Consider the following 27,004-nt stretch of genomic DNA (forward strand, 5'->3'; position numbering starts at 1 on the left):
CAGAGTAGGGGAAAGTCTGGCGTGTGTCCTTGGTCCACTCAAATTCACAACCATACTTAAGTCTGTTGCCTGGTCTAGGTTGCGTGCCCGATTTCTGTCAGCCTGAGTGAAGAGTGAGCATATGCTGACCTGTTTTTGTGAATAAGGATAAGAGCTCATAAATATAAAATATCCCCATATATTGAAATGTTTTGCTGCTGTGAAGTGTGTGCCCTAGATATTAGCTTTGTGCTAGACAGTAAATGTGTCTGGATTTTTAAAAAATGTTTTTATGTCTGAATGTTTCCAAAATTAAATTAAAATGCAACAGTTTTTTTAAGTGCTCAAAATAATTAGAAGGTAAGAAACTGTTGTTAACATTTAACTTTTAAATGCGTGAAACTGTTGAATACTGTGCTGTTCACCTCTAGCTAGCCTTTAATTTAAACAAAAGCTATAAAAGTGCAATTAGGCTCCAGTCCAATGGAGCACTTAAATATGTTCCTAGTTTTAAGTGTATGAGTAACCCCAGTGAAGTTAAAACGTGCTTAACTTCTTTACTTGAATAGGACATTTCGTAGAGCAATTATAATAGAGAAAGAACAATCCTGCAAGTATCACTGAGAAAGATGTAAAAAGGAATAAAGTCCCAAACGCACTTCAGGATCTGATGGCTCTTAGGTTTTCACAAAGCTGATTTTGCCCAATGATTTTGCCTTGCGGGGTCCTGATCCAGATTTCATTGAACTCTTTGGATGCTCTTCAACGTCTGTTGTTAAAGAAGCTTAGCTGGTCAGGCACCTTCCTACCCCTGTCTACACACAGCACATGTACCTTCATTTGTCCTTTCTGCTTGACTCAGGGATGCTCCTTTTTATAAACACGCTGCTGCTGCCACTGTATTGAGCTCCGCTCAATCCCACATAAAGCATCTAAACATCATGGATTTAATACTCCCATTTTCAGTGCTAAATCAATGTTCTTTACGCATTTGTTCTTGGAACACTGCTCTATTAGAACCATAATTCTTCCTGTATACTATAAACTCGGTCTGTTTTCACTCAGATAGAAATTGATCATTTAAAGCAGGAGGAAAAACCCTGTGACTGCTGTTTAAATGTTTCAAGGCTATTGCTGGTGAGTCAAATCAGCTTCTGCATCACCTCAGCACACTCGGTGCTGGGATTACTGGGGAAGCAATACCTTTCTGGCTACCTTGCAACTGCTGGGATAGGGCAAAATTAAAAGCTGCTCGCGATGGTTTTGGCAGGCAGTGAGGGGATGGTTTTACTCAGTTTATGACTGACCTCCCATTTGGTTGTTTACACCTCCAACCATCCTGCATCTGTACATAGGTAGAAAGAAACATTCTGCTGCATAACTGGATTTGACCAGAGATTAAAGCTGGTCTCCTGTGAAATACGTTGGAGCCCATTAAAGAAAGGATTGGTTGCCAAACATTGTTGTATGTCCTCCCGAGACCATAAAAAACATTGTTAGCTGAAGTAATAGTGGAGAATGATTGCATTCCTCTATCCTCCTCCTTACCACTACACTGCAACGTGACAGCAAACCTGTAATGAAATCCATGAAGAGCTCTGCAGCAGTTACCTTGAGAACTCTTTTATTGCCCTACATTTCTAGACGCCACTGTGATACTCAGTCTCCATCCAGCACAAACAGCAGCAGCTGAGGGATTGATATAGTCAGAATTAAACAAAAGTACCTTGAATTTTTAACATGAAATACTCCCAGTAGATTTTTAATAGTAAAGGATAACTTTCTGTATTTACATATTGTTATTTGAATAATGAATACCTTCAAGGGTACAGCAAACTGTTGTGTGCAAGTGGAAAATGGTGAGTTTACTCTTTTATGTTATTTACTGAATATTTTTCCTTTGATTCCATCCACTCCACTGTTTTTTCCTTGCAACTGGCTTGTGCTTCAAGCGCAGTGGGAGAGGCGTTTCAGAGAAGGTGATATTTTAAGGTACGTAGTCCACTTTAAGGCTGTTACCTTCTCATGCTGACACGCTGGGATTAATTCTTTCTTTACTACTAAGATTCTCTTTTTTGGATCTTGATGCATCAGCTTGAGTGGAAGAGTACTTCTTAATGGGAATTCTGCTAGAAATCACTGTTGGAAACGCAGCTAAATAGCTGACTTCACATTGTTAGCTGGAGAGTAATGACCCTTGGTGGCAGGAACTAGAAGTGGTGCCACAGGCTAACAGCCAATTTTGTGAAAGCACCCGAGAAAACATTTCCTGGCTTCTTGAATGGTTCTTTCTGAACCTCCCCTATTTGAAACATGAGGTCTTAGTTTTGAGATGAGAATATATTCTCTATCCTCTAGAGGCAACATGGTTTCCAGAATTAAGTTTCAAAAAGTTGCACAAAAGGTACTGTTTTCTGAATGTATTTTGTTGGTAATAACTTCAAATTAAATCACTGCTACTGTGAATTGGCCTCTATTTACTATCACTTCATTGATTTCACTGATGCTTATATTTCACTTCAAAGAGCTGTCCAATCTTGAAGCATAATTTTGCAAAACCACCTTCATGTTTATTTTTTTTTAAGGCCACTCCTAAAAATCCAGTTGGAACAAGGGCTGGGATCTTTCACAAATCCTGAGAACCGCTTGACAAATCTAAATAAGCCTTTAATGTTTAATCACCTGGAATGAGGCAGAACATGTGTCACATGGAATTTAGTGGGGCTCTTCCTTAAATTTAAGTGTAGCATCATTAAAAATAAAATCTCACGGGGGATACATTTTCTTTGGGGATTTTTGAAAAGCATTTGAAAGCACACTTCAGCTTCTCCATTAATTTCCAATCAGCCTAATGCTTTCTGATGCAGCATGCAAGCAGCCACAGGCAGATCTGAATGGGCACACTAGGGGATAGAGCGGAAATTTTTTACAGATGGTATTTCAAAACATATTAGTGACTCAAGTTACCCAAAAAAGGCAAATACTTTTTATTACAGAAGGATCTGAGCATGAGCTTTTAGCCATTTGTCATATTAATAAAGGGGCTTGTTTTAAAAGTGATTTGAACAGTTTTTAACATTTTCATATGTGTAAATTAATACGAGTATTAGACATGATGGCATGTTTCTGTTATTGTTTGCCTGAGGAAAAACAGAAATAGCTCACTGAAATACAAAGTGTCTAATTTTGTGTGTGTGGCAGCTACTTTTGAAGAGTCTAATAATCCTAAATATAAGGTTTAATACTCTTCACAAATGGGGAAATCTTTGTGCTGCATATGTTAACTATGTATACATTTTGTGTTATGAGTCACTGAGTGACAGTTCTTAGGGCCTTCTACCATATACATAAAATAATTTGTCATAAGGAAGGGAGGGAATAAGCCAAATAGAGCAGGAAGCGTGTTAAAAAAATTCAAAAGATACAAACATGCACTGGCGTTTTTGTGCAGAGACATTAGCCCAGATGTACTGGCCTGAAATTTAAAAAGAGAGGGGAAAGGACAAAAATAAATGTCTGATCCTCAGTAAACCCTTGTCCCATGTGTATTATTGCAACTTCATGGGGAGCATTAACCTGACTGTGGAACTGTGTGTCTCCCAGCTTAAAAGAGCTCTCTCCTTTCTGGAAGTACTGGAGGACAGAAATTCCTGTACCTCGGGTGTTTTCTGTAGGAAACAGGACAGAGAAGAGAGAGTTCTAAGGCATAAAAGATGTGCTTTTTAAAAGCTCCCGCTGTTCTACAGATGTGAATTCCAGTTGTTCTGCCTGGGAATGTGGGAAATTCCCAGGAGCAGATATATGTGCTGGTGAAATCATGACATATTGCAGTGATTTGTTTCTTGTTGATATCAAAAGATACTTTTTCTTGATACAGGAAGTGTTTGAGATTAGCATAGAAACAAGGGTTTGGCCTGATTTCTTTCTTAAGTGAGTGATTTCTTTCTTAAGGCCTTTGGATGCAAAATAAGGAAAAGTGTGTCAAGGAGGCATGCAAAACAAAATGCTACTGGGAATTCCCACAGCGTGGAGTTAATTTAAGGTCTGTATTTATTATAATCCTAAAAATGACCATCAACGTCACTGTGTACCGGAAAAGCTGGAAGACAGATTATCTCAGTTAATTTCCCCTGACTGCCTCTTAGTACAAAGCATAGAAACACTACGGGAGGAGGAACAGACACAGTTTGTGCTCAGGAACAGTTGAGGAGGAGTCTTTATTTTAATGAATTTCTTCTTGAGGGATAACTGCTGAGGACATCCTGCATGGAGTGTGGCTGAGGGAACAACTGAAGTCAGGTAGAAGTTGTTAAGGGAAGCTGACCATTTGCAGACTGTAAAGAGCTTTAAATAATACATATTATGAAGATGATCTCTTGAGCAGCAGAAAGGGCATTTGTGTCTTTGGCATTACGTTTAGTTCTTGCAAAATTATCATTCAGTTTGTTCTTTCAAGAAGAATCAGGCAGTAGAGCTCAAAATTGCCTTTCATTGCTTTGGCAAATACTTCCTTTGCTGAGAACTCAAAAAGTGGATGGATGCAAAAAGTCAGTGTTAATGCTGAGTGTTCAAATACTGACAGGAGTCTTACAGTATTTGTAGAGGTGGAGAAAAAAACTATTCTGTTTTATTTTTAGCTGTCACTCAAGGAAGGAAATTCACCCACCAAATCCTCTGTCCATCAGTGCTGGTGGCTTTTTGGAGCTTCCTAGACTACCACACTTACAGCACCAACAGAAATTGCACTGTCTCTTGTATCTGCATTTCCCTGAATAAATTCAGGAAGAAGGGGAGGTGGTGTTGATTTTTCTCCCATATAGTAAATCAAAGTGGAGGCTGTTCCATAAAGCAACACAGAAATAGCCATGGTAAAAAGATATCTTCTGATATGACTGCAGTTTCTAGGCTTTTTCTGAAAGCACCTGTTGTTTGTGTTTTCACCTTGGTTGGAAATACAACAGTCTGCTTCTCTCAAGATATGTAGAGCATCAATGCTCTGTGCCACTGTTCCCTCATTCACTGTTGTGAGTATTTATATTACATGATTCTTAGCTACTGCTGTCTTTGAGCTGTAAAACAGGAGGAGAATGTAAGAGCAAGTCTTGACCTCAAAAATTTACTGTTTGGTTTTTTCTTTCCTTTTGGATAGGGCAGAAAAATCCATCCATAAAAAAAAAAGAGAATGTTATGGCATAATACAATTAACACCTTCTATTGAGAAGGAGAATTAATTAGGAAGGAGTTGGAGCCCTCTGCCTGACAGATTCATGATCCATGAAGCTAATCAGTTTTGTAGCCTGTCATTGCTTTTTCCGCAGACTGGTCAGCAGTTGAATCCCATGCTGGGGAAGGAGATCTTTGCAGCTTGTCACGTGTTCATTGTTGTGCCAGTATGGAACAAGAATGTAATACTAGTTTATTTCTGCACCTGAAAAGTTACTATTACACCTTGCACTAGCTGCAAAGTCTTAGTAGTTCTCTAGACAAAGAAATCAGACATTGAATTAGGTGCCAGATTTAGTGATTTAGCTGTTGTAAGTCATTTGTGCCAATGAAAGTCACAGCAGCACTTAGGTACTAAAAGGTAACCACACACATAAGATTACTCTGAGCCTTTGGCTTAACTGGATTCAACACACACATTGACCTGGTGGTTGAGAGTGGTATTTGTTAGCATTAACAAGCAAGGATTCAATAATTTTTTTAATATCTATCTTTGTCCTTTCATTGATTGCGTACCCAATGAAGTGCTGTTCTGCCTCTTTCCCCTGTTGTGGCAATAAAACACGAACACAGATCATTCTGCAGCTTTCAAGGTAATGGGGATTTTTGTGCTAGATCTGTACAGGAGGCTTCTTCATGCTCAGCAATTTCATCAAGCCTGTGAAGGGGAGAAATACACAGTCATCTTCATCCCAGCGGTTCATTGGAAAAATATATCTTGTATTAAATACTTTAAAGATTCATGAAGCAGCTTTAATTTTGTTTGCGTTTCTTCCTGAAGGGTAAAGCTGTCAGAAATCGCTAAATGCATTGCCTAATCCATTTCCAAACTCAGTATATTAAGGACTGCAAGCAAAATCCTTTTTTGAGTTTAGCAAGTATGCAGACAGGAGAGAAGTCAGGAGAAAGAGAGCAGGAAAGGTATTTCTTTCCTTGATAATACACTAAACTACCCACATGGCTGTAGTGTCAATACTTCACAAAAAACCAGTGCAACTCAAATGATCTGTAAGAACAGCTCTGATAAACAGAGGACTTTGCGTGGGTTTGTTGGATCAGATTCAGAGTAAATACAGCTATCAAGGAGTGAAGGTTCAGACAAAAGAAAATTTCCTGCCCTTTATTGCCTGCAAGCTAATAGGGCTGCCATGAGCAGGCTCATGTGTAGCTGAGGTTTGGTTTTCTCATTGTTCCAGTTTATAATCTATGACCTTTTTTTTTGCGTTAGGACATTTTTTTTTCCAAGGTTCTGGTCTGCTAACTGAAGAGCCCTTCCTGTTTTTTTTATCTCTGCACAGACAGTGCTCACAGTTGTTTGCTTAGGGGGCTAGGAAACGTTCATTTAAGGAACTGGTTCAAAGCAAGGCAAGCAACGAGTGAAAATAATCTCCAGAATAGAGAGAAATGATCTGACATCAAGCGGTCTGTCACGTAAAAAGGAAATATCTCTAGGTTGCCAGCCAAGCTCTCCTGTAGCAAATATGGACAAAGAACACTCAAAGATTTTTCCCAAGACAACAGCAGGATGCCTCAGGTTTGATGCTTGGCATGTTGTATGAAAGGTGCCTGAAGGGCTGGTTCATATATCAGGTCTGATCTATCCTCAGCTGGTCCATGGAAATGATTAGCCATGGCATGGTGAGACTTTGCGTGGAATCGCTAGTCCTAAATGCATCCAGCAGTGTGTTTCTCAACAGCATAACTATCAGCCCTGGAGAGAAGAGCTGCTTCTCATGCAGACCTGAAGTTCTTTGCTGGTTGTACGGTATTAAACCTGATGACAGTTCATAATACTAAATTAGAATCACAGTAATATTAAATGTGAGCTATGCCTGGCTGGCTTAGACCATCATTAGCTACCACAGAGGTCAAACGTATGCTCTAAATTCCTACCGAACTCAGTAGTGTTAGACAGATGTTAACGAGGCCAAGATCCAGCTGTCAATTACTGTAATTGTCCTCCCTCACTCAGTTGCCACAGTTCCTAATGTGATCAGACCCAGTGCAGAGAAGCAGAGAGGATGGTGGTTCCCAGCTCCCTTCCCTGGCAGAGTGCTGGCTGTAGCACTGGTGCTCTGGGCTCCCCAGGCAGGGCAGCCAAGCCCAGACAGGGCTGCCTTAAATACCCTGGCACTTTACTGCACAGTCTCAGGGCTGCCTGAAATGGATGATTTTTTTATTTTTTACCAAAGCCCTTTTGGTGGTAAGGTTGAAGCTTATGTGCTTTGCTAGGACACCTTTGTGCAGTGATGTCTTCACCTTCTGGTTGCTTTTTTTGTCAAAAGAAATAACAAAAGTGAGTAATCTTGTGTCAAGCTCCTCCATTGTTAGCTCACAGTTTTCTTGCCTGACACTTCTCCTCTGTCTGCAGATTCCTGCTCCAACTGTGTTCTGAGAGGATGCCCTGTGTCTTGTTGAAAGTCAATAGGCTTGTAGCTTTACATTTTTCCTGTACTCCTCTGGAACGAACTCTCTCCTGCTGCCATGCCCCAGGGCCAAAAACAAGTGCTGCACCGAGGAGGACTTCACGTGTCCTCCTGACACTCTGACTTTCTCAACTTTGCATAGAGGCACAAGTGACTGAATGTTCAGTTGTGATGCGTTGGGTCTGTCATCAGCATCTGGCCAAGGAAAGGTGGTGCAAGGTGACAGCAGGCGTGCTTGTGCCTTGACGTTAGTGCGTTCTTGCCTGTGACTTGCTAATGTCACTACTTAGCTCTGAGTGTCAATTGCTGGTTAGAGTTTCTTGGAATGAAGGAAGTATTAACTGTAAATTGCTGTGGCTGGTATCTAATTACAGAATACGTTAGGAAGCACTTGGGCACAATCCAACAAAGCACTTAAGCACCCACTGATTTTTAAGGAAAGGCCCCTTGTCTGGGATTGCTCGTGCTCTCAGACATCATCAGACGTGTATATTAGCGGACCAGTACTTTCTCCTGACTACCTCAGCACATCCATCTCATTTTCTGAAGTGACTTAAAGAGTTGGGAGTTCAAGGTTGACTGGAAGTCTGCAAGAAATAAACTCCTAAATCACAGCTGTATTGAAAAGGTGGACAGCTTCTTTTGCTGTTCTTCATCCTTGCTGTAATAAATAAAATTATGACAATTTTTTAAACCACTGCTAAATTCTGAGGTTTGTCTTTGCCCATCTGGATGTCCCTGTTGCAGCAGGTTTACCCAAGATAGTCTACTATGTAATGGTTGGAGTGCTCTTTCCAAATGCAGACAGCACAGCTTTTCAACTATGTCCTGCTAACAGAGAAAGGGGAGAACTGACAGAAGGAAAGTTACAGAGAGAAGTGACAGGAATGATTTAATAAATTCAAAACAAACTTTTATCTAAAGCCATCCATGATGCTCTATAATATAAGTAATTATTGAGAACTAAGGCATGAAAATTCTCGTGAAGCAGTAAGACTGTGGAGTCACGATTAGGATAATAATGCATGTACTTAATATGATGAAGAGTAAATAAATCAAAAGTGGAGTTTTATGATTTATGCATGCTAGTTCTAAAGCCTAAATTAGAAGTACTGATTTTTTTAAAAAATGTAAGTGGGAGGATTGAGGAAAAGCACTGGGGATTAGTACTAGTCAACCTTTTCAGTCTCAACTGGAACATGTGGCTGGGTGCCCAGGTGTTTCTGTTCACTTGCCAATAAAACAAATAATTTTTACTGCAGAAAACTTCAGCAGAATTTCTTGATTAGAAGTTAAAGGAAGCCCAGGCTAATCCACTGGGGTCTTGTACTATTTCAGTGGTTCTCTGTATTTTTCTGAGCAAAATACTTTGGTCCATCCACACATACCTCTTTGATTGCAACATTTGTGTTCATCCTACCTGTCCTTTTATTGTTTGTCTCTTCTAGACTGCAACTGCTTTGACTGCCCTCTCCTTGCTGTACTTCCTCCATCTCCTCCTCTGCCACAGCCTCCTCGCTGTCTCCAGACTTTGGCTATGTGGTTTCTTTGTTTCCCTTGCTAGCTCTGGGTGCTGATGCAGGACCCCACCAGATGCGTGGCCTGGGGTGGGCTCCCTCCTCTGCATCACTTCCACTAGCAACCCACCCTCTTGCTGGGTACAAGTCTGAGTTACTGAGGTGCAATTTGCTATGTCCTGCTGGAGGCTCTGAAGCAAATTGCCAGCAGATCGAAGATGTCACTCACCAAAAGAAATCTTGCAAGGTCCATCTTTGTACCTGATGGCTCGTTGCTGTTAGAGAGGTATTCTCAATGAACTTCTTTCATATGTTGATGTGGTCAAGAAGAAAATCACATTCAAAAATAAATTCAGAAGAATTTACAATTTCTGAAAATCTCTGTCCTTGTTCCAGGTTTATTTTTAGACTGTGTAGGGATGCAGCTGAGTCAGAAGTTTTACCAGGTGGTCCTCTTTATGGTACAGGTCACCAGCAAGGTACCGATAATTAGCTGTGGTAACACCGTAATCAACGACAAGTAGTGCTGGGATGAGTAGGAATTATGAATAATTGCACTTTACTAGAATTCATAACTGATTTCCAGAGGTTATCCAAGAGTCAAGTGTTTGTTGCCCTCCCCATCCCCGTGACTGCTGATAGTGGGAGAAAAAAAGTGATTGTTATGCCAAAGTAATGAGCAAAGAGGTCAGAAAGTTTAGTAAGATCAGGAAAGTCATTTCCTGTGATATCATTAGCAGTGTTTTAGTGAGCAGGTTCAGCAATTGCTATGGTAATTCTGAATGCCTTTTGACTGTGGGAATACTTAGGTAATATCTAAAGTTAGCATCTTTGCTAGTGGGTGACAGTGTGGTGTGAGAGAGGGGCATGGGCTGGGGGCTTGGAAGCAGAGGTTCTGCTCTGTGCTGCATGACTTCTCTGTGCCTCACTTTCTTCTCAAAATGGTCTATGGCAACATACATGCACAAAAGCAAATTGTGAATCTCAAGATATTGCTGCCTACCAAGATGATGTCTCAGATGCAGCAGATCTGTTTTGCAAATATTTGAGCAAGTTCATGTCTGCGCAATAAATGTCATGCATTTGTTATTCTGCACAAACTGCAAAATCAGAAAGGGTAGCAAGTGCTCTCTGTACAGGCAAATGTAAAATTTGCTTGAGTGTTAAAAATATGAGATCTAATCATGAGTTAAGAGTAGATCTTCTGACGGCTTCCTGGGGAACGCAGACAGTCTATAGTATTGTGGGCCTTCTCCACATTGTTTTTGAGCAAGGTTTTTGATATTCGTTTGGTTTCAAGGGATGTTTTTAACCTTCCAAAGAACGAGAGCTGCTCCAAGTCTGTGTACGTACAGATAGACTGTGGGTTTTGCTGAGTTGATGGAAAGTTTGCTGCTCCTAGTTTCGACTAGTCTTTTGAACTTTTACAGCATTTTTGTTTGGGATTAGGAAGAGCAAAGCCTGCAAGTCCCCTTATTCTGGAGAGCAATGAAGAGAGGACACTCTTCAGTGTACTTTGCCTCTCAGTGGCTGTTTGAATTTTAATTCATTTTTTCTCCTCTCTAGGTGCAAGCAGATGACCTACCAAGATGACCTGCCCCAGATCTCTGTGGTCTTTATATTTGTAAATGAAGCACTGTCTGTCATCCTGCGCTCTGTGCACAGCGTTGTGAATCACACTCCATCACACTTGCTCAAGGAGATCATTCTGGTGGATGACAACAGTGACAATGGTGAACATGCGTAATTGTAACTCTAAGTTCTGTATCCTGTGTGGTTAATGGACATGAACTATAAACCAAAGGGATTTTGGTCACTGCTAGCTGAAATGATTTTTTTTTTTTTTTTTATGTTGGGATGAAACAGCATTTAAACAGCTGGAGGGGAAGGTCATATGTGCAACCACTGATTTATGGCTAATAAGATCATACAAGAAAGCTGGGGAGGGACTGTTTACAAAGGCTTGTAGTGATAGGACATGGGGCAATGGGTATTAACCGGAGAGGGGCAGATTTAGACTAGACATAAGGAAGAATTTCTTCACCATGAGAGCAGTGAGACACTGGCCCAGGTTGCCCAGGGAAGCTGTGGCTGCCCCATCCCTGGAGGTGTTCAAGGCCAGGTTGGATGGGCCTTGGGCAGCCTGATCCAGTGGGAGGTGTCCCTGCCCATGGCAGGTGGGTTGGAACTGGATGATCTTTAGGGTCCCTTCCAACCCAAACTATTCTATGGTTCTATGATTCTACAAGTTGGTGTAAATTCATGTACCTCTATTGAAGTAAGTAGAATTTACAGGAGACTGTGTTTGTTAATAAGGGGGTTGATTGAGCCACTTGCACAAAGCTGTGAGTAAATATTACCTATTTGTGCAACAAATAAACATTATGTGGATAAGCCCTACTAATTTTATTGAATGACAGGATGAATGACGTTTGTATAGAAAATCTTAATATAGAAATGACTCTTTCTTCAAATTTTCAGATCCAAAAGAACATCATCATTAATAGACTAAAAGTTTAAATCTTGCTTTCAATGAAAAGTGAGGCTACAGATTGTCCTGAGAGGAGAGGGAACAATATAGAATAGGCACAAAGCATATGCAGCTTTCAAGTCATCGGTTTCATTAATGTAAAAACAACACTTCTGTTATAGCAGTCAAAATTCAAAATATCGATGAGCATGTAGGGTGCTATTGGTCATGTTTCACAGGATGGTCAGTTTTGAAGAACTTTTAGGGTACAGGAGATTGGCAGTGGTGTTCTGTTTTTATTTGTTATACAGTAAACTTCTAGAGTTGTTTTATCTTCTCAAATCATATTTATTAAAATAAGGCTAAAGTTTAGCATTTCTTCTGGAGACCAACAGCTTTAAATCTTTCTGGTTTAAGTTGCTGTTCCTCTTCAAAATCTTCAAAGAGAAAGGAGGATTGAGAGAAAAAAATTACTAAAACAAAAATAAATCCCCAAGCATATAGATTTAGAAAACCTTTTGTCTAATTCAGTTTTCAACTATGGCAGTGTAACCTATGGAATAATTATGTGAGATTTCAGAATATTTGAGTCCATGTACTGCAGAGGAGAATTGGACTCATTGTTTCTCAGTGAGCTTTTATATGGCTTTTCTCTGTCATTCTTCCAGATAACTGGAGGTTTATCAGGCCTTTGATTCTGATGATAATGATTCCACTGTGTAATATAGATCAGAAGAATGAGGCTCCTGATATCCTGGAAGCTTCTACTAGTTTTTCCTAATAAATATATTTGAGTAAAAGCCTCATTACGAAGAAGTTGCAGTGTAAATGAATTACCAAACTAGATTGATTTAAATAAAATAGAGAGACCATTTTGGTAATTTGCCTGTTTATAAGCCTATTGAAATGAAGCTGAATAAGGGAGTGAATGACTTCTGCTCCATCTGTGGTTGAATGCCTGAAAATGAACAAAAGAGGAGTCATCTATTTGAAATCTTTAATATCCATTTAGTTCAACATGAAAGAATCCTGATATTGAGGAGTCTTAATTATATTTAAGGGAAAACCCTTAAAATTGAGGGAAATTAATTGTGATCTGAATTAGGTCTTGACCCAAAATCAGTTGAGATTATTTTTCAAACTTTTACTGAATAGCATAAATCAGAAAAAAAAAAAAAATCACCCACCTCCCATGTTACACTGCTGTAAGGTCAGAACTGCTCCTCCAGAGGCCGGTTGCAACCTGATGGAAATCATCAGAGAATTAGAATAGTAATGATTTAAAAATATTTAGACAACCTAGCTCTTCAAAACAATACTCAAACCCAGCAGCCCATGTTAGACCTGTGCCAGTCTAACTGTAACTGCTCTGGTGCACGTTTTCTCTGAGCTGATACCCCTGGGACTGATCCATGCCAGAACTGCGGTATTTGGTTTGTTTCTGTGAGAATGACTAAGAGTTTAGGATTATTTAATGATTTCTTACCCTTTCTATTGAAGAGTAGATCAAAGCAAAACATAATGTTGCAGGGCTTTTCTCATTCTGAATATTTGTTCTGATTTTTTTTGTCCTGCAGTTGAGCTAAAATTCAATCTGGACCAGTATGTCAATAAGAGATACCCTGGTTTGGTGAAAATAGTGCGCAATAACAAACGAGAAGGACTGATTCGAGCCAGAATCCAAGGCTGGAAAGCAGCAACCTCTCCTGTTGTTGGGTTCTTTGATGCTCACGTTGAGTTCAACATTGGCTGGTAAGTTGCTGGCTGTTCCCACGAGGAGAACAGTTCTGTTAAGTTGTGCCCTGTGTCTCAAAGGCTGTGAAAGAGTTTGCTCAGCAACCGGGAAGCTGAAAAACTGTAGGGATGAGATGGCTGTAGGCTGATGTTATCACATAAACAATTACTTTTGAATAATATTCTCGATTACTGTGACATTGCCGACAATCTTCTGCAATGGCTGTAAGATCCATAAAAGAGCTGTTGCCTCTGTTCTAGTACAGCTCAGTGGAGAAAGAGGTAATTTAAGCCACACTGAACGTGAAAACTCCACACAGGGAGACACCATTAGGGAGGCTCTGGGCTGGAGGCAGATGCATGTTTTTTTAATCCCCTTGTCATTTTCTATCATTTCATCTTAGAAACTTCAATACCAATCTGATTTTCTCATAAAATTTCTTGCATTTGCATTTGAGGGAAACACTGAATTATTTCCTGCATTTTTAATGGGGCTTGAAATTAACACACCTTTCCTCATCGCCTCTTTTGCAAGGGAGCAGTATTGACTGTGGCAAGCATAATTTTGGGTTTAATGGGCCAGATCTGATGTTGGAGCAAATCTTTGTAGCACCACTTAGTGGCCAATAATTGGCATTACCGAAAGTCAGAACTGCAGTTACTGATATGTACAGACAGCTGAAAAAGAGCTGCTGGGACTTTCAGTATGTAAAATCTGTGTTTTCCAAAGATAGTCTGGCATTTGATAATGATGATGCAGGGTTATGGTGGAGCTGATTATGCTCTGCAATTCTGGGAGATATCCCCAAATTAAAACTAAAAATAGCTATACTGACAACCAGAGAGAAACTTAATTGCAAAGGAGTAGTGTGTTTATTTTTATATGTTCATGAATACCTTTATAAAATGGAAGATACAATAAAATAAGTCTTGTAGTGCACCTTGTTTATGTTCATCCCATTTTTTTTTCCCCAGGACTATGAAAGACTGTAATAGCATTCGTGGTAATTTTCTGGATGCTTAAGAGCTAGTTTAATTTATTTACTTACTTTTAACGCAGCTAGATCTTTCAAATCATTGCAAATGTTCATGTTGTGTAATATCAGCCGCTAGGCAGAAACAAGGAATAGGGAAAGCATGGTCTGAATGCTGTTCCCAGTGTTTGTCCCGCCTAAGCTGCAGTTTACTGGGCATTGAAGATAATTTTGTTATCAATTCTACGAAGGACATGAGAATTTACTGATGCGCTCTACCCAGAGAAGCCAGGCAATGGTGTCAGTAAGCAGGAAAGAGTTTTGTGGTTGCTTTTTGGGTTTGTTCGGGTTTGTTTTAACCTTACCGCTTAGCATTAGTGTCAGAAAGGGTTGAAATCAGCACAGCAAGAACCTAGACTGCTCAGTAAATGAGAGTGCGTGTATATCCAAGATAAAGAGTGTTTGCATCTGCTGCATCTCCCTGGTGTACTCTCCTTTCAACAAGCGTGCTTAAGTCTCTGTAATACTGCTGAGCCAATCTGTGTAGCTACTTAGAGGCCACTGGACTTCTAGAGTAGCCACAGAGGATGAATAAGCATAACAAATGTGCACCAGAAGCATCACATATGCCTTTGTTCCAGAGCGACATGTGGAGGCTCAGAGTGTTCTCTTCTGGTGCTTCTCCTCTTGTTCCCCTCAACCTTTGTGGCTGCTGACAGCCACCTCAAACCTTGTTCTGCCCATTTCCTCTGAGTTTTAATTCCATCCACCTGCACACATGTAGTTGTCTGTCATCTCGATTTTCTTATCTTCTTCATTTACTGGGAAGGACTGGAGATCCTTCCATCTGGACGGGTTTACTTTTTCCCACCAGGTTAACATCACCCCTACACACCTAACCCCATAAACTTGGTAGTCATGTGGGAGTATCTTGTTAAGGTATTGCTGTTCTGTTCTCCTAAGTCTCATCTTGCGTGAATATTTTCCCCTGTTTTCAATGTATATTCATGTATTCAGAGGCCATATGGATTGCTCCCACTCAAAAGCATCTATGGATTATTTGTGAGGCAATTAAACAGAAGCCAATTCCTTTACTACAGAAAAGAGCATTAGCTTTCTGTTTGGTTTGTGTTTCATGCAGAAGTCAAATATCTGCTTTTAATTTTAGTCTTCCAGACCATGGCTGCTTTACCTGCCTAATCGGTTGGCAGATTAATTCATAAAGAATCAAGAAATGGGCTTCACCACTTTCTCATGAAATATGTAGGATTCTAACAATAAAAAAACTTTTCTTTAAACAATAGTTGCCTCATTCACAGGTAAGCTCTTGCCTTGTATTGCACTAGAGCTTTTTACGGGCTCTCACAGCATTACTCTCCAGGGACATTTCTTCTAAACTAAAGTACAATCTGGTAGGATATAAAAAAATATTCTACAACCTGGCAGGTCAAATTAACTATTGAATTATTTATTTTGCTGAGCTTAATTGCTGTTTTTTTGCTTCTCAGGTGTTGAAATGTGTTAGTGCAGAGCAGAGATTTTCTACTGACCTGTTCCCCTTAAGGCTTTTGATGGTGTGAGCCAATTCTGCTGCTGTGAGAGCAGAAGTGGAGAGGGCTAGCTGAAAGGAAGGCTATTACTATTAATTTTCAAATGGAATTTTACATTAAAATTACATGATAATGTATGTGTACAGTTCATATGTAAAATTCTACCTGTCCTGCAGTAAAACTTCGTCTATTTTTAATGGCTACTCAATGTCGATAGGAGTCAGCATCTAGAGTCAGCAACCCAGTAGAACCAATAGGTAAGAAAATCTCCCATGAGTTCCTCTCTGAAGGGTTATTTTAGCTTTTATAGTTCAAGTTTCCATTCAGTCCTCTGAAGATTTCATCATTCCTGCTCTGACATTTCTATTGGGTCCACCCACTGCACATTAAGCAACACACAGTAACACTGAGTATAGACCATTGCATCCCGGCTGCTAATTGTGTTGCAGAAGATGTAGGGCGTTATATAGATCCCTGTCTTTGAAAGATGGGAAGGAATAACATGACAAGGAGAAGAGAACTTCACTACATTATAACCAAGAGCAGGAAAGAGAAATAGCAGAGATACGGTGTTTATTCTCTGGGTCACAAAAAGGACACATTGCATGAAGGAGAGCAGAAATCAGTAAGTGAAAAGCAGACACCACAATATATTAGCAGCCATAAAGAGGCTGCTAGGAGCCATAAAAGAAGACACAATGATGGAGTATTAGACTTGCATTCTATCTTAGGAATTGCTTTTGCTCCTATCACAGAGGTAGCATCAAAGCACTGAATGAAGTTATGCATTAGTAATTAAAATTTTGCCAGGCAAAGAGAAAGTATCAAAAAGGAAGCAGCGGGGTAAGAGGATTTCATCAAAAGATTTCAATATACCAGAGACAGAAACGGCCCAACATGAGAAAGAGGACCCGAAGCATAAGCCAAGTATCCATCAGACGGTGCCCAGTCCATTTTGTGTATCATCCCTGAAGTTGGCAGTGGTTTAAAAATATAGAAAACTGGCATTTTAATGATGTAAGAAGAATAAGCAAAGATCAAGCTCCCCTGGTCTATGGATAACACTTTGCAGATGCTGTTTCATACTGTAAGATGTAGTGCAGTTTGCTATAGCATCCATAAGCAATAGATTCTCAAGGAAGCCCATAAAGGAAAAGGAAGTTGATTTTGTCCTAATCTTCTACTGACTTCAGCTATTCCACATACTCGATAACGGAGACATGGTTATGCTTTTATAGGGCAAAGCCACAAGATCTTTTCTCCCCTGAAAATTCCCTTGTTAACATTTTCATTCAATATACTGAAAGCCAAACTCTGTCAGCAAGTAAACTCCCAGTCCCCCATGTTGAAGCTCAAGTGGTTCTTTGGGGACCTGGCAAGGTCCAAGTTGTTCTTTCCTTGTAGTGCGAGAAGTGCTGGGGGTGAGGGTGAAATTACACTTGCAGTCCTCCTCCTGTTGCAGTCCATCCCCTGTGGCGGGTTCACACCTATCACTCCTTCTCAGGACACGGTTCATTGCAGCATCCCTGTTACCATGACTTTCACCTAGGAAGTTTTATTTCTGCAACTGCAAAGGAAAAGACATGTATTTATTATGGGAGTTCTTTTCTCATCCAAAGCCTCTACCATCACTTAGGATCAATTTGGTAATGTAATGGAATATATGTTTTAGATAGCAAAAGGGATCTAATATTATCTGAGCGAAGAGAGAAGCATTCAACATAAGCCATGTGGGCCTTTCAGATTCATGGGACAGTGCCAGCTTACATACAGAGGACATGCCAGAAAAGCAGCTTCAACTATTCATCTACCTAAATAACCTAGAGTGTTCATTGAAGCATCCTCATTGCTTTTCAGTGGTGCAGAAAAGGGCTATTCAGCTTTGGCAGCCAAAGAGCTGATCCTTAACTCTTCAGTAGGTACTGAGGTCGCATTCTACTCCATTCTGGCCAGGGGCTGCAGGTCTGAAACCTCCCTGGGCACCCGGGAATGCTGATAGAGATGTCAGGTAAAACAGATGGGGAGTTTCTCTCTCCTCTTAGAGACTGAGGAAGGGAGTATGATTTTTTTTTAGTTCTCTGAACACTCTTATTTACAGGAAAGGCATTTTGCATGAAATATTCCTCAGTTGGCCTCAGTGAAGAATTATGGATGTCAGTAGATCTGCTTGTCTGCATCTGATAAATGTATATTGTCAGTGAAATGTGAGGTAGCGTATAAAATCACATGCAAAATAAGCTTTTGATTTACACAGATTTTTTTCTTACATTTCTGTGGTAAGTTTTTACTTCATGGTACGGTGGTACAGCTAGAGTAAAATACAGTGTTCAAACCACTGAGCCTTACAATGTAGCAGATGGGACTGTGTTGTCTTTCATTTATGTCTTATAAGGACTCTTCCTCAAGTCCTTGCAAGAGAGAAAAAGAAGAAATCCTTATCTGTGACAGGAGGGGAAAAAAAGGCTGGATTTTTTTAGTGATAGTTCTTAGTTTTTTATTGAAATGAAAATGAGAATAGTGATGGTGGAGAGGAAAAACCCACACTTTTATCTCAAAAGATGCCAGAGATAGGGGTATTTGGGTACTCAATTGGGACAGGGCAGAATTTGAGAAAGACATTTCCCACTGGCATAGGGGCAGGGTTGAGTTACACCTAGTGTCATCATTCTAATTAAGAAATGGAAATATTCTGGATCCACTCCTCAGATGATGCATGTTAGGAAAGCATCCCTCAGGTTGTGAAGTCCATTGAAGTAGAAAAGTTGAACAGCAGAGTATCTGGCCTGCAGCGTGCATGTGGTTTCTCTTAGATCGCGTGTTTTTATTCCTATGTTGAGCCTTTTTAAAAGTCTGCTTGAAGTCAGCAAGTGTTTTTACACATTTTAAAAGATTAATTATGTAATCATGTGTGCTGAGGAGCTCATTACTAATTTGGTTTTATCTGTTTTTTTTATCTGGAAGAAGCTGTTCTTTTTAGGGTTGTGAAAAATCAGACTTCCCCACTGGCACAAACTCTCCAGAAATCTGATAAGGATATGAGACAGCATGAAATTTTTGTTTGCTGTGGTTTCCCATGGGGTTTGAGCTGCTCTGAATTGGCCCAATATTAAATATAGAATGCATATATGTTCAGAGAGAGACTTACAATGGGATTAGAGAAGCCCATGTAATCACAGTATGATTCCTGCCTTTGCTCTCAGTCTTCTTACAGGCTTATTCTATACCCTGGGTTAAATTCCAGCTCTTTCCGAACTCTAATATTTATCTTGGGAGAACTTGGTTTTTGAGGTCCACAGCTCTGACATTGCTGGAACTCCCACTGAAATCATTGTGGGTGATCAACGCATTGGAAAATCCAGTGTTTATTCCCAAACTGATCCGCTGGTAGGCAAAAGCATTAAATGAATGAAATGCACGTGCCATGTTTAGTGATATGCTCAACAGTCTTTGACCAATCGACACATCCTTTTGTTGTGAGTTTGCTCCTGATCAGCAGTTCCTTCCACACATTCCCCAAGAGAGTTTCTGTAAGGAGGAGGCACCTGCTCTTGATGTTCATCCCACCCTGTCCTTGTGCTTGTGGGAATCCTATCAAAATCATGGGACAGGGATACTCTTTGTGTCGTTTTGACCAAGCACTGTCAGTCACAGGGCTGAGTCTTGGGAATGAAACTTCAGCAGTGTGTTACTGTATTTCTGGAACTGTTTCAGAGAAATAAAACTCATGTGGAAACACTCTTTATCCTAGTGGAGTCTATAAGGAATGAAATTTACTGTCCTTTCTCTGCTGTCTTTAACCACTCACCAGCAATCTATTCAGAGTTAGAAGACAATGCTGACAAATATATGTATTTAGAGAGGATAGAAGGGAGTAACGTCTTATGTCACTCAAATTCCAGCCCAAATTGTCTGCTTGTTTTTTATTAAGTGGAAAAAAAGAACTGGATGATGTGAAGCCCTATCTTTAAAGCTGAATCTTTTGATAATATTTGCTTTACTGAAACCCATCGTTATCTAGTAATATGCCTGGGAGAATTTTTCTGCTTCATCCAGTAAGTAACTTGTTAACAATATGAGCTACTCTGTGCCCATAAAGTACATTGACTTGGATACAAGCTAGGAACCCAATGTTTTTGCATCAGTGTAAAATAGAGATGAATCTCAAAATTCACATCTGACTTCTGTTCCTGATCAGTCACGGATGAATCCTGCCTCACTGCCAGCAGTGGCCATGTGGAAAGGAAACACGCAAATAACATATTGCAGCTCATAAGCATAGGATCTTGAACACTCTCGGACTTCAACAACCACTTCTACTCTGTCTTTTTAGTCCAGGGAGCTGCCAGGAGCCCCTGGCTTCTGCAGATGTACAGTAGACAAAGCAGGACAAGGAGGGGAGAAAAAGCCCAGGGAAAGAACACTGGTGTCTATAAAAAGGAGGAGTAAAACTACATAATAATGTAGCATCTTAAAATTAGAAAAAAAAATAGAAATTACTAGGAAAGATTTAATCATAATCCTTTCAAAAACCTGAAGCAATTAGACAAAGCCAGAATTACCAGCAAAGTTGACAAAGGATTTGATGAACGTGCAGCTCAGCTTACAGAGACAAAGACACTGTGTAAGTCTATTGAGCCTAATAGAGCTGCTCCAAGGCTGGACTTTGCTAGCAATGAATAGAAATAAAACCCTGTTCATATTTCATGGATTACCTAAGATAAGCGGTGCAAACACAGTCTGTTACTCAGTGCTGTTCAAGCTGATAGTCCTTCATTGGCCATTACACAGGGATCTTGTCAGGGAGAAGAACAGAGCACAAGCAGTGTCAGTGCTGCAGACGGCATTGACCAAATCTGGGATTTGAGTATTCCTGTAGAACTCTCTGAGATGAACTAGGATTTGGTGTCTGAATACCCCATGGCTATTTCTGCTGTCCCAGATCAGGCAAGACAAGCTGTGAAATCTCATAGGGGCACAACAGTTAATTAAAAGGCAATTCATTCTGAGTTTTGGTAAGTGACACAGCAACTCTGCACCGGGTTTTTCTCTTTCCATCTGTGACTGAGAGCCTGCTCTCTGATTTCTGGGTGTGAAAGTATTTTGGAAGTTAGATAAATGTGCAGTCTGTCCAGGTACTGAACCTTTCCTGTTCTTAATGCGTGCAGGCGTGTGATTTCCACGCACATGGATACAGAGGAGGAAAGTCACCTCCACTGGGAGGGGTGAGAGACTGAGAAAATGAAGTTCCAGCAGTTGCTTTCATACCAGTTCACTCCATAACCTTGGCATGGCGGCGTTTTATTTCATCTCTAACCTGAGGGTAGAGATATCAATGCTTGCTGAAGAAGTAATATCTTCAACATTTACATTTCTTAAGTGCAAAGGACTGAAACAGAACTTCCATCACACGGACAGCTTTCAGACACCTAAGATCTCATGGAAGTTCAAAATCTGAGATTTCAATGTAATAGATGGATAGGGATTAATGACATTTAATCGCATATTTTGATCTGACTGTTGTATTACACTCCAGAGATCCCTTCTTGTGCTGTTCAGGTGCAAAGCAACAAGTCAGATAGTAATAAAATAAGCCATACAACTGGAAAAACCCAGGAATTCAGTAAGTTGTAAAGTGACAGGAGCAGTTTGGTGACAGCTGCTGTGACAGCAGCACCAGATCTGGGGATTGATTGCTCTTGTTACAAAAAAATGAGGGCCTTGGTTAGAATTTCCAAGACACACGTATCAGACGAACACAATCACAAATATGACTGAGGGCTGAAAATCAGAATGACTGTTAAATATTTTCTTCACTTTCTTTCTCTAACTGTTATTCAGGATACACTTCCACAATCCAATTTTAAGCTGTCTTGCAAAGTTGCAGGCTAAATATCCCTTTATATTTGAAATAGGCTCCTCTGGAACATTATTAATCTCACCTCTTTTCAGTGTCTACAATATTATGAGAAGCAACTCAGTATAAAAGTATCAGCCTCTCCCTCTCTCTGCTGAGAATGAAAGTTTGAGGCAATTACCTTGGATGTGGGGGGTCTATTCCAGACACCTGACATTAAGGGACAAGAATTCCTTATCTCCTTGGAGGTATTCCTTATTCCTTATCTTGGCTTTTCATTACCGATCCTGTTCTACTTTTCAAAGTAACATACTCACAAAATGGGTACAGGGGGAGGAACTGTAGTAGGAACATGGAAACTTCAGGATAGTTTTAAATATGATGGTTAAATGGTCTTGCTTTTTATCAGCATAAATATCTCAGTAACTGGGGACTTGAGGATTCAATGACCAAAGAACTCTAACCAGGAGAGAGAAAAATGGTTTTTAAAACTCCCAGTCTTTCCTTGCTTGTTAAAGACCTGTTTCAGGATCAGACAATAGTGAATAAGAATTATTCTAAGTCCCTCTGCCCTGTGGCTTCCCCACTGCACCAGTGTCCAAGGGCTTCAGGAGTGGCCCGTAGCCCACTGGGTTGTTTGGTTCGCAAGGGAACTCAGAATCAGTTCTGTAACGAGGGTTCTGCTGCAAGTGTTCCACATGGGCAGTTACCTGCTCCAAAGTTATTTTTTTCTCCACAAATAGGAAAAGAAGGATTCTTCTTCCAGTCAAATGATTAGTGCCTTGTCATTAGTGACACCTATACCTGTTGTTTGGTCTTTTGAACATCTGTTTCAGAGGCCAGAAGGGAATGGGAGAGCCTCCTGCTGATATTACACACAGGAGTTGCTATAGCCATGCAGGGAGGCACCTCATTCATGATGGGAGAGAGGTGTGTGTCCAACATCTCTGTTGTTCTGCTGTACTTTCTTCTGCTGCCTCTAGGCTGATAAGCAGAGACACCAGTATGGAAGGGACAAAGCAAATTCATCTCTTCTGCATCCCTCCCTGCTTTATTGGATTTGCAAGAGTTTTTCTGCAGTCCAAACTCTGTTTTTTAAAACAGTTAATCTCATAAACATAATCATGTATTAATAACGTAAGTGGCTTATCCTCATTAGGTTGGTCACATTGGTTCTTTATATAGGTGCATGAGTGTGGCCTAAAGACCATACAAATTAGTATTCTGAATCAGGTATTGCACTGTCCTGGATCTCTCTCAGCTGTTTTTTGTTTCTTCCACAGAGAAAAGAACTCTTTTTTGAGTCTGGGGTGCAGCTCCTTGAATGCCATGCAAAAAACGGGGTGGGGGAAGAAACAATGTACATCTTGCTAACTAAAGAAGTATTTTAAAGCCAAAAAGTACTTAAAAACCTGAGCTGAATTCACTGAACCCCTTCTGGGCTAATGCATTTTCATGCTGCTGTGGAGGTCTTTAGTACCTTGCAGGGCTTGACTTTGACAATAGAAGTACTGCACTGAAAATTGCAGGTGGCAGGGAGCAGTAAGAGAGACCTGAGGCCATTCCAGTCATGCGGGATGCATTGATTTATTCCCAGGATAAATCAAGTAGAGCAACAAAACAATACATGTTGCACATGAGATGAACATCTCTTTCATAACCTCACCGGCCAAGGGAAACTTCTGCAATTTGCAATGTTGTTCTTCTCTTCCCATCACACCTGTGTTCATCCTTTTAATTAAAACTTCCATGTTCTGTGTTATTGGCATCCAGCTGACAAATTCAAATGTCATTTTTCTAGAGGAAGCCAAGCAAAACTAGTCTAACTCTCTTTGACTTCTCTCCAAATGAAATGCTGTGGCACCTTGTCTTTTTGTCACTTATGCTCTTATTTTACATTGGTTCGTGATGATCTATTTGCAGTAAGTAGCTCATCATAAATAATCAAAGGTTTCACTGAACCTAAGAGTCTTTTTACTGATGTTGGAGGGGTAAAAATAAGAGAAAGCAAGTAGTACACAACCTTGTGTAAGCAATATGGAGTCTGTGTATATAAAAGACAACTATTTTGCCCATATTCAAGTATTACTTTCATAACTTGTCCTTTTCTATTGGCCTTGCACAAGAAAATACATGGTAACAAACTAAATATAAGATAAATTATAAAATATAAGACAAATTATAAGGTAATAAACTTGAAACCACAAAGGAACAATTGCCTTTTAACCAACAACAAAAGAAAAATGAGAAAATATCAGTGTTTGAATCCTACCACCTTCATGAATTGCAGCAAACCACCATTCCCTAACGATACATGTGAGAGCTCTACAAAATCTCCAAAGCTTATTTTGAGGGGAAACACAGTTACAAAGGAGTGAACCAGTGGCTGTTTCTAATACTGCTTTGAGAAGTGCTTTCTGTCTTTGTGTAAGTCTGCTACCTCTTCAGATCAGTTTCTCTGTAAATTCATAGCAGCTTCAGACTACCTTGGTCAGAAATGAATGTTTGCTCTGAAGTGTTTTACTTTCCTGAAACACTTTGGGATGTAGCTTCTGTTGAAAGCACATGGATATTTAAAGGCTTTTGAAATTCTGGTCCGTTTCCTGCAGTTCACTGCTTTTGCACCATCTGGCAATTAAAATCTTCTCATCACCAAAGAGGTTTTAGAAGGCGTAATGCAGCCGTGCTTGTCATTCAAACTAGATCCGGTGGGGTCAGTTCTTAGGAAACAAGATTAAAGCCTTTGAGTAACCTTCAGATTCATTCAGTCCCTGGTGTGTGTTTTGTTCTTCAGGCCTTGTCAGCAAGAGCAAGTATTTAATCGCTACCAAGCATCGTGATAGGGTAGTGGTTAGGGGACCATTTAGTTACTCTTGACAACAGTTCCTCTCCACTCTTGTCCAGTGCAAATTGAATTGACAGCCTCCAGGACTCAGAATAAGCATTCAGTAAAATTTTGTGTTGTTAAGCTCTGGTACAGCTTCACAAGGGTGGTAATTCATGTGCTGTTCCTATGAGAAGTATCCCTCACCAAGCTCCAACCTCTTCAGTGCGTGGCAGTGTTATGGGCTGCCCTTTCGCTGGGCTCCTGCTCTCAGTATTAGAGAGCTTCCCTTTATCCGACTGCACAGGAGGACCTGGGATTACTGGATGGCTGTAAAACATTCTGCTGTTTTTATTGTTCTCAGGGTGGAACCTGCACTTACCCGGATCAAAGAAGATCGAAAGCGGATCATCTTACCAGCTATTGACAATATTAAGTACAACACTTTTGAAGTGCAGCAATACGCCAATGCAGCTCACGGCTATAACTGGGGTCTCTGGTGCATGTACATAATCCCACCGCAGGACTGGCTCGATAAAGGGGATGAGTCAGCTCCCATCAGGTAAATCTCCCATGTGCTGTCATGTTGGTAGTAGCGGTGTTTCGATCTCAGCTGTCTGCCAAAGAGGAATTTAAGCGAGGCAAGTCTATAGGCTTTGAACAGGGATAGCAAAATGAAACTGGAGAAAATACACGGCTCTACAAAGCTGTGGGTGCATGCGTCACATCTCAGAGCTGCACCACGATGTACATAGAAGTGTAGCTGCTCTGGTCCTATTTGTGCAGTTTAAGTTCACATTGTAGCTCTTAGTAGGATAGCAGGATCTTTTTCATCTGTGATTTATTTTCCAATGGACTCTGGCATGGGTAATAAGCCAGTGAAACATTGTGTGTATGAGAAACTAAAGTATTCTGTATGTGATTACTAAGAGGTTGGCTTCCCTTCTGGTCTGTAGGCAGCACTCTTGGCTATCAACCCAAACCAGAGCTTCCCAGCAGCACTAGTGTGCTATGTGTTAGCTTTGCCTTGTTTGGGAGTTGCTCTTTCTTTGGAGAACTTCGCACATTTTCTGAGTTTTCCTACTGGATGAATTTTAAAATTAAACTAGACACTGTAGTCAGTATCATTTTATTTTTCTGTATAAGGAAATATTTTACCTTACAGAAATGGAATTTTCCAAGGAAATATTGTTCCAGGAATTGTAATAGTGTTTCTGAGAATTGTTACAGTAGGAAAATGGGAACTGATAAGAAAGGCTTCATTTGATAATTCATATCTCCAAGTCCTTCTTCTCCAGCGAAGATGCTGTCTAACAGCTCCTCTGAGATGCCCGGTGCCGGGTGAAGGTTGCTATTGTTAGCAACTGTTGAAATAAATGCTAAAAATTATGTAGCCCAGGGATGCACTTTAGGCTGCTCTAAGATTTTTTGAGATTTCTTACGAAGGACACAAATTACCAGCTTAGAGTCATCTTCATCTTGATGTATATCAGCTTTGTCCTAAAGTGAGCTAAGACTCTATTGTATGGTCCCAATGCAGGCTCTGGCAAAGGAACTGATGTACTTCCCTTCCATTATAGAACTTGAGTTGTCAGCTCCCGAGAAGTCTATCCAAGCACAAACAACATATCCAGTTGAAAGGATCCAAGTGGTCTTTTGGAAGTGAACGGACACAGATAAACTGATCCCATTTGTCAGTGAACAGTGGGATGGGACCATCTCACAGGATCTGTCCCTCATGCAGAGGGTAATATTTCAGTCTGTATTTGAGCAAGTGTTGCACCTGCTCTTAGGTTCATTCTCATGCTCTGTGACTGCCAAACAGAGCTGCACAGTTACATTAACCTTATTTACCACAGGACAGAACAGTCCTTCATCGCTGACCCTTTCCTCAGCTTGAAACCTCAATAAGCTGGAAAGTAATTACTTAGGAAATCAGTTTTCCTGGATAACATGCCCTGCTTTCCTCACACTGTTTTAAAAGTGCAGGTGTTTTAGATCTGTTTCACTCAGCCCTGAGAAATAGTTTATTGATGAAGGAAAATTAATCAGCCAAAGCTTTCATTCCTGACATCAGGGTCTCAGGCTTTTATTCCTGAAAGGTTTTGCACACTTCATAACTTCCAGTTTTTATGTGAAATCACTGTATTAATTTTTGCCTGAGTTGTTCTAGCATTTGAGTATCTTCTGTTCTAGAGACTATCATCGTATTGAATTAAGAGGTTAAGCCTCAGCAAGTTCTTAGATATGATTTTCAGTGGTGGTAGCTCGTGGACTTGGCAAAGCATGGAAGTTATATCTGCAAAACACCTCTGGAAATTCAGCTACTGACCTTTTTTAATAGAGAATAAGGAATCTCATGTCTATAATGCTGGGATAAGAGGGTTGTCTCAGCAATACAGGGCCTGATTTACCATGGATTTTACTCAGGTTTATGTTCAAGCTCCTGCTTG

At 40.3% G+C, this 27,004-nt stretch overlaps 1 protein-coding gene across 2 annotated transcripts in view; it reads left to right on the forward strand.

Annotated features, from left to right (window-relative positions):
• GALNT9 (polypeptide N-acetylgalactosaminyltransferase 9) overlaps positions 1-27,004 on the forward strand; it is a 147,716-nt gene that overhangs the window by 42,588 nt on the left and 78,124 nt on the right. For both annotated transcript variants that reach the window (XM_069870769.1, XM_069870770.1), the window contains exons 3-5: positions 10,712-10,878; positions 13,193-13,367; positions 24,916-25,113. In XM_069870769.1, the coding sequence (XP_069726870.1) occupies positions 10,712-10,878; positions 13,193-13,367; positions 24,916-25,113 (540 nt within the window). The remainder of the gene's footprint in view (positions 1-10,711; positions 10,879-13,192; positions 13,368-24,915; positions 25,114-27,004) is intronic.

This window comes from Phaenicophaeus curvirostris, chromosome 17, assembly GCF_032191515.1.
Source record: "Phaenicophaeus curvirostris isolate KB17595 chromosome 17, BPBGC_Pcur_1.0, whole genome shotgun sequence".
Lineage (NCBI taxonomy): Eukaryota > Metazoa > Chordata > Aves > Cuculiformes > Cuculidae > Phaenicophaeus > Phaenicophaeus curvirostris.